This window comes from Malaclemys terrapin, chromosome 9 (genome assembly GCF_027887155.1).
Source record: "Malaclemys terrapin pileata isolate rMalTer1 chromosome 9, rMalTer1.hap1, whole genome shotgun sequence".
NCBI classification, from domain to species: domain Eukaryota; kingdom Metazoa; phylum Chordata; order Testudines; family Emydidae; genus Malaclemys; species Malaclemys terrapin.
The window spans coordinates 55,933,253-55,946,389 of record NC_071513.1 but is presented as its reverse complement, the minus strand read 5'-3'; the positions used below and the strand labels follow the sequence as shown (position 1 = coordinate 55,946,389).

The window sequence follows — 13,137 nt, the reverse complement described above, 5'->3', positions numbered from 1 at the left end:
ATATTGCTGGGGGTCCAAAATAATAGAATTAAATGGATATAATGGATTGATTGCACATGCCAAAATGATCAATAAGGAAAACATAAGTGGGACTCTGTGTGCAGAGGAATGATCCTTAATAGAATTTAAATGAGCCCAGTGAACTCATTTTTGCAACAATCACTACAGAGCAAAGGAGGTGGAAGCCCAAGAATTCAGTCACTTTATTGACAATATTCCCCTGACCTGTCCTATTCTTAAGAAATTCTCTCTGAAGAGACCTTAGATTATTGGAGTAGTTTATTATTCATAACACACAAGCTCCTACTGACTATGTTGTGTTGCCAGTGCTGTGGGTTTGTGTGTAATGGGGACATACTTCAAAATGAGCTTTGCAATATAATTTGTTTTGCACTTTATAAAATAGTGCAACTTTTTTCACAGTAGTTTGTAAATTGATTTGGTTTATTTACTTCAAAAGGACTAATCTGCAAGGATATAACTTAATTTCACGGCTGCTGAACAGTCAAAGAATATCTACAACAGCTTATTTAAAAATAAATTTTTTTTAAATGTCCAATCTTTGTAGCATGTCAGAAGGAAGAACCATGATTCAAGCCCCTTCAAAAACATCTGTCTTTCTCCAATCCGTATGAATGTTTATATCCTCTTTCAGGCAGAGGTTTTATTAAAACAGAGATTCCTAGAGGAACAAATGAGTTTAATGTCTCAACTACAAATGTTTTTGTGGCAGCACATGAGACTAGATTTATCCCTCTGATGTAACTACACTGAAGTTAGGGGAAATACATCAGAGATTAATCTGGCCCATTTAATTTAGCTAGAGTTTTATTTTAAAGTAGGGGCCTGGGGGTTAATAGAAATTGCCATGGGAAATTTAAAACCCAGTGCCCTTGTGTCCATGACTGATAAGCAATGATGGAAAATAGAGCAAAGTGTATATTGCTACAGTTCTCTTATCAAAGCTTTTATTATATTTTAATTTCCATTTCCTGTTCACTTCCCAGGAGAGCGTTTCCATTGCAAACAAGTGTAATGAAATCCATTCATTTGTGATGTGTGTTTGGGTGATGTACCTGCAGTGCCTGTTGTTTTTACCAGAACAAAGGGCTGAGAAGCATGAACAAATTTATATCTAAATTTAGGACAGAATTCTAAAATCATAGACATGTAGGGCTGGAAGGGACCTTGAGACCTCACCTAGTCCACCCCTCCCCCCCATGCTGAGGCAGAGGGGATGGACTATATTTACATGCTGTGTTAAGTAGTTTTACAGTCTTAACAGATTAATCAGCTCAACATGGCTTGGTGTGTGCAGCAAGCCTCTGGCCCAGAGATCTGTGGGAAGGTTGCTGGGGGTACCCGTTCCCTTTAAAGAAGGCAGAATCATGCCAAGTAGGGTGATCTCTATCTTCTTCAGTATACTCTTCTTGCCATGGATACTCCATTGTGGTGACCCCCTATGTGTACATCCCTTTTTGGATACATGCTTCTCCTATGTACAGGGGGGTCTCCTATATATGTTGGGGTTGCATCCTTGAAAAGGGTGATGGATACCAAAACAACATATACCGGGGAATTTTTCCCCAAAGAAATAACGGAATAAGAGGAAGATGTGTTCACAACTTCACCACACTCGTCTACGACAATGCTCTTTTCACCTAAACACTGTACCTTTTTACAGTGACAGGTTCTACAGTACACATTTTACACATAAAACATTGAATAACATAATGTAGAACCCTACTAACACCATTCAAACACAGAAAGTTTTAATACAGTATAAAACAGCATCAATTACACTAAATTTAGGTAGGGGTGAAGGCTGGGTTTTCTTTGGCTGGCTTTTCCGTGGCTGGCTTTTTGGTTGCAGAAGTCTTAAAGGATTTTATCGACATCTGCTCTCCTTCATGAATCTTTGAACAATAGATCTCCCTGTAGCAAGCCACTGCATCACTGAGAGCTCTGGAGACTTTTGCAGACCGTTCACGAAAAGGATCACTGCTCTGTATGATTTCCGTCATCTCATCCAGCAATCCAAAGAAACGGGAGAGATTCTTTGTCGTCAGACTCCTGGCTTCCTGCCCTGTGTCATCATCATCATTGTCCTTGCTTTCTTCGGATATCTCTTGTTGGTCCAGCTCAATCAGTTCCTCATTTGTCAGTTGCTGAGCGTGAAACTCCAACAACTCCTGTACATCGTCCTCCACCTCCTCGAAGCCAACTTCCTTTGGCAACATGACAATTTCTTGCTCGAGAGCAGGAACGGCATCAAATAGCACAAAGCTGTGGCCAACATCTGGCCATGCACGGTGCCAAACACCGTTCATACGTTGCGAAGTGACCTCTTCCCACGACACGTCAATGTTTTCCACGCCCTTCAAGATGTTATAGGACTTCCAAAACTCCTTTACACTGGGCTTTCCTTCACCTGCCATCTCCTTAATCAGCATGGAGAACGTCCTCCATAGGTAATAACCTTGAATGTGGCCATTACACCCTGGTCCATAGGCTGCAGCAATGATGTGGTGTTGGGTGGCCAAAATAGGACCTTGATGTTCGGGCAGAGGGCTTTGTAGTCCAGTTCATGGGCACTTGCGTTATCCAGCAGAAGGAGAACCTTTAAATGCCAAATTTTCCTTCTGACAGTAAACCTTAAATTTAGGAACAGCATGGTCTACAAACCACTCACGGAAAATTTTGCATGTCCTCCAGGACTTTCTGTTCGACTTCCAAATTATAGGGAGACGAGACTTGACGTAGCCCCTCATTGCTCTTGGGTTTTCACTGTGGTAGACAAGCATGGGCTTCAACTTGTAATCGCCTTCTGCATTTCCCCCAAGCAGAAGGGTTAAGCGGTCTTTTGAGGCTTTGAACCTAGGAGCAGACTTCTCGTCACGAGAAATATAAGTCCTTGTTGGCATCTTCTTCCAGTAAAGGCCTGTCTTGTCAACATTAAAAACTTGTTTTGCAGAGTAGCCACCTTCCGAAACAATTGTGTTTAGCTGCGTAGGAAACATTTCAGCTGCTTCTTCACAGTAGCTGCTTCTCCTGTGAGTTTTACATTATGTAGATTGGCACACATCTGAAATCTGTGGAACCACCCACAACTAGCATTGAAGGTCTCCTTTTCTGCTGTTGAGCTCTCTCTCCCTCTCTTTCCTTTAAATTGTTATACAAGCTTTTGGCCTTCTCCTGAATCAAGCTTAAACTCACGGGCATTTTCTTTTCATGGAGGTCATCAATCCAGTCAGCCAGCAAGCATTCAATTTTCTCCATTGTACTGCTGCTTTGTTTCGTTATCTTCCTTGATGACAGTTATGTAGCACTTCTAGCGCTTTCACGAATTCAATCAGCACTCTTAAAAATTGAGCGTACCGTCAAACCAGGCAAACCAACAATATGAGCAATGTCGGCTGCACACTCACCTCTTTCAATATGCTTTATAACATCTAATTTCACGTCTAATGTTACACTTCTGCGTTGCCTCTTAGACACAAGCGCACCCTTAACACTTTGAATGTGTTTTGCACTCATGATGGGTACAGGACAGTACTGTACTTGGGGCCGCCCTGCCTCTTCCTGCCTAGTTCCACCCTCTCCTCCGAGCGCCCTGTCCCCACTCCTCCCCGCGCTTCCTGAACGCCACCTAACAGCTGATCACGGCATTCAGTAGGCACTGGGAGGGAGGGGGAGGAGTTGATCGGTGGCCCTGTGGGCTGCCAGCAGACACAGCTACAGTACTGTACTGTACAATAGGGGAACATGTTCCAATTCATGTCAGTGCCGATCCATGCAAATGAGAGATATGCAGATGAGGACCAGCATGAATTGGAACACGTTCCTCTATTGATGAGCGATAGGTATCCGAAACAACGGATAAGGGAGAGACTTATACCGGGGACCCCCTGTATTGCCCTACTGTATGTCCTTTTCCTCCGCGCATGTTCCCTCTTCTCCCTGGAATTGATTCTGAACTCGCTTACTATAGTTTTGCACAGCTTTATAATCCTTTTTTTTTTTTTTTTTTTCTGGCATTCAATTGATCACCTTGGATTGATGGGTACCAGCACTCCTAGAAAGTTGTTACTCAGCTCTAACTATGCCAAAACCCAGTGGTCCTTCCCTATTCCTTTTCATGGATCCTTAAGGAAAGAAGTCAGCTTCCTCTCAAGGTTGGGAGTCAGATAACAAGTTCCAGCATCACTTCCAAAAAAGATGTTTATTCCTGTTTTCTTAGGGTCTGTATCCCATTCTTGAACCTTGAAGGCAGAACTGGTACCTCTGGAGAATTGATGATACTGGGACGCTTCCCAAGGGTTCCCAGAGCTGTGAGGCACCTTGTCACGAGGAGCCCTTGTTAGTGCCTACTGTGGGTCAGCTCTCCAGCTCTCTTGGCCATGGGCAACATAAGCTCACCTACCCAGTGCCCACTGTCTCTCTACAGGTTAATAGGCACACTCCAACCTCCGAGCCCTCCAAGTGTAGGAGTGTCCATCCCCGATCCACTAGACACTCGCAGTATTAACAGATCCTCAGCTTCCAAAGAAAGGGTACACCCCATCTTACCAGTTCCACTTCATTGACGGCTAGACCTCCGGACAGTATGTGTAGGAGTCCCATTCTCGAGGCCCCAACTGTCAGTGTTTCATTGCAGACATATCAGTCCCTCTAAGAGCTCTCTTTACACATCAATGTGAGGGAACTGAGGGTGGTGAGCCTAGCCTGCCAGGTGTTCCAACCCCACTTGGAGGGCAACTGTGTTCTGTGTAAGGACCGACACACAACAACAGTGTTTTACAGAAACAGGTAGGACTGAGTGCACTCCTCTCCCCAGGAATGCCAGGAAGTTCTTTGCCTATGGGAATTCTGCATAGCCCACTTGATCCACCTTGAAGCTTCCTACCTTCTGGGGTTGCAGAAAAGTTAACAGATCATCTCAGCAGATCCTTTTCCAGACATCATGAGCACCATTTTCCAGAGGTGGGGAACTCCCTAAGTAGACCTGTTTGCGACAAAGCACAACGAAGTGTCTTCAGTTCTGCTTCTTCCTAGGTCACAGCCCGGGCACGCTTATAGATGCCTTTCTACTCTCTTGGACGGTCCATCTCTTCTACGTGTTCTCTCTCTCATCCCTCTCATACACAAGAGTCCTGCTGAAGGTCAGAAGGGACAAGGACATGCCTTATCCTGATCGCTCCAGCCCAGCCACATCAGCACTGGTTCACCACCCTCCTAGATCTCTTGGTGGACATGCCAATCAGCCTGCCCCTGTTTCCAGACCTGATCTCTCAGGGCCATCTGTCTCATCTGAACCTCAAGTCCCTTCATCTCATGACTTGGAAGCTCCATGGCTGAATCCCACAGAACTGGCATGCTCTGAGACGGTTTCAAGGGTGCTTTTAGGGAGCAGGAAACTGTCCACTAGAACCACTTACCTGGCAAAGTGGAAGAGATTCTCGATCTCGTCAGCACAAAAGGCGGTTTCGCCTACTCAGTCAACACTGCCTTTAATCCTAGATTACCTGCTCCACTTGAAACAGCAAGGCCTAACAGTATCCTCTGTTAGGGTCCATCTAGCTGGAATCTCAGCCTTTCACCCATGGGTGAACAGCTTCTCAACCTTGATCAGTGGCTGTTTCCTTAAGGATTGGAGGGCTATACCCCCACGTATGCACACGACTCTCTCTCTCTGGGACCTCAACTTGGTGTTTGCAAGGCTAGCAGGACCCCCATTTGAACTGCTGGCAACATGCTCTCTGCTCCACCTGTCCTGGAAGATGGCTTTCCTGGTCACCATTACTTCTGCCAGAAGGGTGTCAGAGAGCCGAGCTCTGACTTTAGAACCACCGTACATAGTTTTCTTCAAGACAAGGTTCAGCTGTGGCCATACCCGGCCTTCATGCCAAAGGTGATCTCACAATTCCATAGTAACCACGATATCTTCCTACCTGTCTTCTATCAGAAGCCACAGGCTAACAGGGAAGAACAGAGACTTCGCTTGCTAGATGTTAGGTGTGCACTAGCCTTTTACAGAGAAAGGACTAAACCCTTTCTGAAATCCACTCAACTTTTCGTAGCTATTACAGACAGAATGAAAGGCCTGCCAATCTCGGCCCAAAGAATTTCGTTGTGGATCAGTGCCTGTATCTGCACATACTATGACCTATGGATGGTCCCAGCTCCTCCACTGACAGACCATTCTACAGCAGCAGCGTTCGTGGCACAAGTCCCGATTCAGGACATATGTAGAGTGGCAACATAGTCATCAGTCCACGCTTTTGCATCCCACTATGCCAGTGGTCCCCAAATGTTTTACCTCGCGCCTCTCCCATACCCTGTCTGTGCCCCTCCCCCCAGAGCTGAGACAGGAGAAGGGCCATAGCTCCGGGTGCGGGGGGACACGGACAGGAGTAAGGAGGCCATACCTGGGACCGGGGCCAGGACCAGAGCTGGGGCCAGCGGCCAGTGCCCCAGGGGCAGAGACGGATGGTGCTCCCTCCCCACTCCCCTGGGGGCTGGCCCGTGCCCCAGCCACACACCCCTGAGTGTTCCTCCAAGCCCCCCCCGGGGGGGGTGCCCCACAGTTTGGGGACCTCTGCTCTACCCATCACTAAGAAGCTAGAGATGATGTGGGTTTCAGCCAAGTGGTGTTACAGTCCATCTGCCAATGAACTCCGAATCCTCCCTGCACAACTGCTTGGGAGTCACCTACGTTGGAATGTATATGAGCAAGCACTCGAAGAAGAAAAAATCCTTACTAACCTTTCATAACTCTTGTTCTTCAAGATGTGTTCCTCATGTCCATTCCAAACCCTCCTCCCCCTTCTTGCTCCTCTGTCAGACTTTACTGGCAAGAAGGAACTGAGGGGGCAGCATGTCATCGGGGCCCTATGTACAGGCATTATGGGAGTGCAACTCCAGAGGGCACCAGAGTTGACCCAACATACCACTGAGGGAAAAGCTTTCCAGTGGTGGTGCTCAGGGCGAGCACACACTTACATTGGAATAGACATGAGCAACACATCTCAAAGAACATCAGTTACGGAAAGTCAGTAACCATTTTTATGCCCCCTACACCATATATGGCAGACTATTTTAAGCTCTTCCAAGACCTTATGATGAGAATGGCAGATACCTTGCAAATACCTCTAGAGGAGGAAAGAGACATACACCATAAGCTGCTGGATATTTTACATACGTCCTATTCCTCGAGAATAGTCCTCCCTATCACTGAGGTGCTTTTGGATCCATGCTGCTAAGCTCATATGGCAAATGCCAGCATTGGCCACACCAACATGCAAAAGGGCCAATAAAAATACTATGTATTTCTCCCCCCCCCCCCAAGGGTACGGAATTTTTCTCCCACCCTCCACCTAATTCCATCGTGATTGACGCAGTGAATTCCCGTGGCCGCCAACATCCTTCCAAATCAACCCCTTATGTTAGGAATTGGAAGCAGCTTGACTTATCTGGGAGGAAGGCCTACTCTTCTGCTACTTTGTAATTCAGAATTTCGAACTCCAAGGTCTTAATGGCAAAGAACAACTATATGAACTATGCCAAATTTAACATTTTTATTGACCATCCATGGAGTCACAATTAGAACAATTCCAAACCATTATCAGTGAGGAGCAGTTAGTGGCCAAAACAACACTTCAGACAACACTTGATTCGGCTGATACAACAGCCCATTCCATCTCAATGGCAGTTGTGATGTGGCGAGCTTCATGGTTGCATCTTTCAGGTTTCCTGAAGGAGGTTCAGACAACGGTTGAAGACCTCTCCTTCGAAGGCTCTACGTTCTTTGCTGAGAAGACCAATGCCTCACTTGACATGCTTAAGGACTTCAAAGCCTTACTTCGGTCCCTGGGGATTTATATGCCTGGACAAAAATGAAAATGTCTTCTCACAAACCATGTACACCACAGTTTCTGCCACACCGCTATTATGAACCACAGAGAAAATTTTCAAATTTCAGAGATGTAAACAATCAGTCATATGTCAGTTGAGAACACAGAAGGGAAGCTCTGCGACAGTCACAGCCCACAGACACTTGCTCAGTCTGGAGGTCTCTGCATCTCCCCAGTCAGTGGAGACAACTCCAAATGTGGGTCACTGTTCAGTACACAGGACAGGCAGATGACAGGATTGTCTTCTCTGATCAGAGAGCTGGGGGGGAGTAAATCCAGGTAGTCCTCCAAACCCCTTAACTCCCTCCATCTCTATGGTAAAAAGGTTCTAGGTCCTGTCTCATGTTTTCAGAGGTCCTAACTTGGTTAACAATTCTGCTAAGAGAGCCAGAAAAGAATCCAGCTCAGACTCCCACAGCTGCAATGGCTCTGCAATGCCAAAAGTAGTACAAGTATTTTTGGTCAGAATCTAGGTAGGTATTACTCAGAGTACACATGGAAAGCAAACTGATAAATAAGTTGCCACTTCTACATCATAGTATTTCTCATCATAACCACACTATGAGAGATGTAGCCACATAAGGTCCTTTTACCTGTGCTGCGCAGTGCATACTCATCCTAGAGTGCACTGGTATGCTCTATCACCTGCCCCAATGACTTCCTGTCCTCTTTTCCACTTCCACTCCCTCCTGCTGGCTTGGACCACTTACTTCACAGTTCCGCTACATGTGTACATATTCACTATGAGGACAATAATCTGGAATTCAATAACTAGAGAACGAGCAGATCTTCATTGCCATTCATGTTCTTATCCTGCCCTCGCCATTCTAGTGCAGAACCAGAAGGTGGTCAGTCACTAAGTGATGTGGCTAATATCTGTCACCTGTGTTTTTTCTCTCTTTCCTTTCCAACTCCTAATTTTTTATTTCTTTCATGGCTTGTGTGTGTGTGTGTGTGTGTGTATGGGTGTTTACTGCAGGTCATAGATTCTAGGACTGGAAGGGACCTCGAGAGGTCATAGAGTCCAGTCCCCTGCCCGCATGGCAGGACCAAATACTGTCTAGGCCATCCCTGATAGACATTTATCTAACCTACTCTTAAATATCTCCAGAGATGGAGATTCCACAACCTCCCTAGGCAATTTATTCCAGTGTTTAACCACCCTGACAGTTAGGAACTTTTTCCTAACATCCAACCTAGACCTCCCTTGCTGCAGTTTAAGTCCATTGCTTCTTGCTCTATCCTTAGAGGCTAAGGTGAACAAGTTTTCTCCCTCCTCCTTATGACACCCTTTTAGATACCTGAAAACTGCTATCATGTCCCCTCTGTCTTCTCTTTTCCAAACTAAACAAACCCAATTCTTTCAGCTTTCCTTCATAGGTCATGTTCTCAAGACCTTTAATCATTCTTATTGCTCTTCTCTGGACCCTCTCCAATTTCTCCACATCTTTCTTGAAATGCGGTGCCCAGAACTGGACACAATACTCCAGCTGAGGCCTAAACAGAGCAGAGTAGAGCGGAAGAATGACTTTTCGTGACTTGCTCACAACACACCTGTTAATACATACCAGAATCATGTTTGCTTTTTTTGCAACAGCATCACACTGTTGACTCATATTTAGCTTGTGGTCCACTATAACCCCTAGATCCCTTTCTGCCGTACTCCTTCCTAGACAGTCTCTTCCCATTCTGTATGTGTGAAACTGACTTTTTCTTCCTAAGTGGAGCACTTTGCATTTGTCTTTGTTAAACTTCATCCTGTTTACCTCAGACCATTTCTCCAATTTGTCCAGATCATTTTGAATTATGACCCTGTCCTCCTCCAAAGCAGTTGCAATCTCTCCCGGTTTGATATCATCCGCAAACTTAATAAGCATACTTTCTATGCCCATATCTAAGTCGTTAATGAAGATATTGAACAGAGCCGGTCCCAAAACAGACCCCTGTGGAACCCCACTTGTTATGCCTTTCCAGCAGGATTGGGAACCATTAATAACAACTCTGAGTACGGTTATCTAGCCAATTATGCACCCACCTTATAGTAGCCCCATCTAAATTGTATTTGCCTAGTTTATCGATAAGAATATCATGCAAGACCGTATCAAATGCCTTACTAAAGTCTAGGTATACCACATCCACAGCTTCTACCTTATCCACAAGACTCATTATCCTATCAAAGAAAGCGATCAGATTGGTTTGACACGATTTGTTCTTTACAAATCCATGCTGGCTATTCCCGATCACCTTACTACCTTCCAAGTGTTTGCAGAGGATTTCCTTAATTACTTGCTCCATTATCTTCCCTGGCACAGAAGTTAAACTAACTGGTCTCTAGTTTCCTGGGTTGTTTTTATTTCCCTTTTTATAGATGGGTCAAACAAGTGTGATGTGTAATTGGAACAGAAAGTAGAGGTAGCTCTTGTTTCCTGGGGAACTTGTTCCACATGTGGGACCATGCCCTGAGGAAAGCTTCATCTCTGGCACAGATGAGCTTTACGTTTGGGATGGACAGTTTCAGTGTGCCTGAGGAGTGGAATTATTGACCCTGGTCTTCATCCTGGAGCCTCAGGTGACCTTTTAGGTATTCTGGGCTCAAACCACAGCACTTCTTGGGAAGGAGAGAGCTCTTGAATTTGACGCTGTTCTGTAGGGGAGCCATTATAGAGGGCAGCTGTTCTTCAGGTTTAGTTCTGGGTTTGTAACCTGTATTTTGTCGGCTGCGTGCAGCCTTTTACTTTAATCTAACATGTCTACTGCTTGAATGAGATACAATAGCAATTAAAATTCCTGTCTGTGTTCCAGGGAAGGTATCAATCAGGACATGCTACAGATATCTCCCTGTGTCACTGAACAGTTCATTGAATTGTTGTGTCACTACAGTCCTGACCAGGTTTTAGAGACACTGCAGGTTCTGGAGTTCTACAGACTGGAAGAGACCATTCAGGTAAGGCTGGTACACTGTGAGTGCTCAATCCACATTTGGTCAGATTTTAGTAAAGGTGTTTAAACTTAGTTAAATGCAGTTCCTGTCAAATGAATTTCTGTTATGGTTTAGGCAGTCAGCATGGACAGGACAAACAGAGCTATGCTCCAGTCTGTCACAATTATATTAGCGCAGTCATTCTCACATGGTTAGGAAATAAAGAAAAATTGGGAAACATTATAAAATCTGATTCTAACATGCTTTGACCCTATTCATGATGTTGCCTGTGTGGTGTGAGAGAACAGTTTAGCTGCTGCTGTATTTAAAACTTAACTTACTAATTTCCAAATTCAGTTCTCAGCTCATTGAGGAGAGGATCTAAGTCTTCAGAATGGAATTTTTACCTCTGTCATTTGGTTAGATCAGGGGTGGGCAAACTTTTTGGCCCGAGGGCCACATCGGGAAATAGAAATTGTATGGCAGGCCATGAATGCTCACAAAATTGGGGTTGGGGTTCAGAAGGGGGTGTGGGTTCTGGGGTGGGGCTGGGGATGAGGAGTTTGGGGTGTAGGAGGGGCTCTGGGCCGGAACCGAGGGGGATCAGGGCTCAGGCAGGGGTGTGGGAAGGGGTGCAGGTTCCGGCTGGGGGTGCAGACTCTGGGGTGGGGCTGGGGATGAGAGGTTTGGGGTGCAGGAGGGTGCTCTGGGTTGGGATTGAGGGGTTTAGAGAGCAGGAGGGGAATCAGGACTGGGGCAGGGGGTTGGGGCGTGGGGAGAGGCTCAGTGGGTGTAGGCTCTGAACGGTGCTTAACTCAAGCGGCTCCCGGAAACAGTGGCATGTCCCTTCTCTGGCCTCCTATGCGGAGGCGCGGCCAGGTGCCTCTGCACGCTGCCTCATCTGCAGGCACTGCCCCTGCAGCTCCCATTGGAGTGCGTAGGAGCTGGAGCAGGGCCATGCCGTGGCTTCCAGGAGCCACGTGGTGCGGTCCTGACCCTGCGCCCTGGCCGGAGCAGGGCCGAGCCACCTGGTGCGGCCCCGACCCAGTGCTCCGGCCAGAGCACCAGAGCGGGATCGAGCCATGTTTTTCCATCCCTGGGTTAGATCCTGTGTAAAGCGGTTCTTTTAGGGAATGTCATTCAAGCCAGTACAGTCAGATTGCAGTCTGTTTCATATATAAACATACAAACATTCACATTCTAATGGCAGTATGTGGAGTTTCCTTTACATGTAACTAGGTTATGCGAATAGAGCTCTCTATTGTGACTGGTAAAAGCGTTGGAAGGTGCTTGAACCATAAGACACTGGTACTTCCGTAGGCAGCACTTTACTGCACTTTACTGCTGGTAGAGATTCTTATTATCCTGTATTTGATTGATTATTATGGCTCATAATCTTTCCTTGATTTTAATTTTTGTTTGTTTCTGTTTACGCTTTGAATTCCCTTTTTAATAGTTATAATGTGTGATTAAGAATGAAGACACTCCATCCAGTGTGAAAATGGCTGTGTGCCTCAGATGGGTAATATCCAGGATCATAAGCACATGGATGCACAGGAGATGTGAAGTCCACTCTGACTAACGCAATCACTCCATTCTATCTAACAGAAATAGTAGATTTTTTAAAATAGACTCTTTTTTTGCCCAGATTACCCAGAAACACCTGCTCCATGAAGCTTCCTCCTACCTGCTGGAGAAGAAAGGAGATGTTCATGGTGCCTTCCTAGTAATGCTTGAGGTATAGTAAACTGAGGTCCTGTATTCAAAAGCTGAACACTTCTGCTAAAATGATCAGTGGCAAAATAGGTTGTGTTGAAACTAAAATGTCGTCATTAGTTTTCAGTGTTGTTCTGCTGAGATGAATGAGGGCAGTATTGTATTAATTTTAGATGGCATGAAGAGCCCAAAGAGTCAGAGGTGGTAATGGGACCCTGAAACCGTCCAATATTAAACAGTTGTAAACAAGGTTCAGTGTTTGATTTACAGAGACCTCAGCCTGCTTAATATCATGGCAAACACATTGAGTCCTTTTTAACCTTTTATTGAAGATACAGAAGAGAGAGAAACAGTTTAAGCATCTTAAATGTAAAGAGTTAAGTGAGGCTTTCATTTTAACAACTTCCCTTTCCCTTTAGAGAGTCTCTTGAAGGAAAAAACTCCTTGTTTGGTACTCTCTTATTTGGTAATAACTGTCCTTTTTGGGGAAAAGATAAAAACTTAGTTGATGGTTGGAGCTGTTTTGTTGTTGTTTGTTAATGTCCAGTCCTGTTTCCTAGAAGACACAACAAGACAAAACACACCCAA

The 13,137-nt window shown here is 45.4% G+C and overlaps 1 protein-coding gene across 3 annotated transcripts in view; it reads left to right on the top strand.

Moving 5' to 3' along the window:
- The window catches only part of VPS8 (VPS8 subunit of CORVET complex), a 258,292-nt gene that overhangs the window by 145,039 nt on the left and 100,116 nt on the right, over positions 1 to 13,137 (top strand). For all 3 annotated transcript variants that reach the window (XM_054038927.1, XM_054038926.1, XM_054038925.1), the window contains exons 35-36: positions 10,716 to 10,857; positions 12,482 to 12,571. In XM_054038927.1, coding sequence (XP_053894902.1) covers positions 10,716 to 10,857; positions 12,482 to 12,571 — 232 coding nt within the window. The remainder of the gene's footprint in view (positions 1 to 10,715; positions 10,858 to 12,481; positions 12,572 to 13,137) is intronic.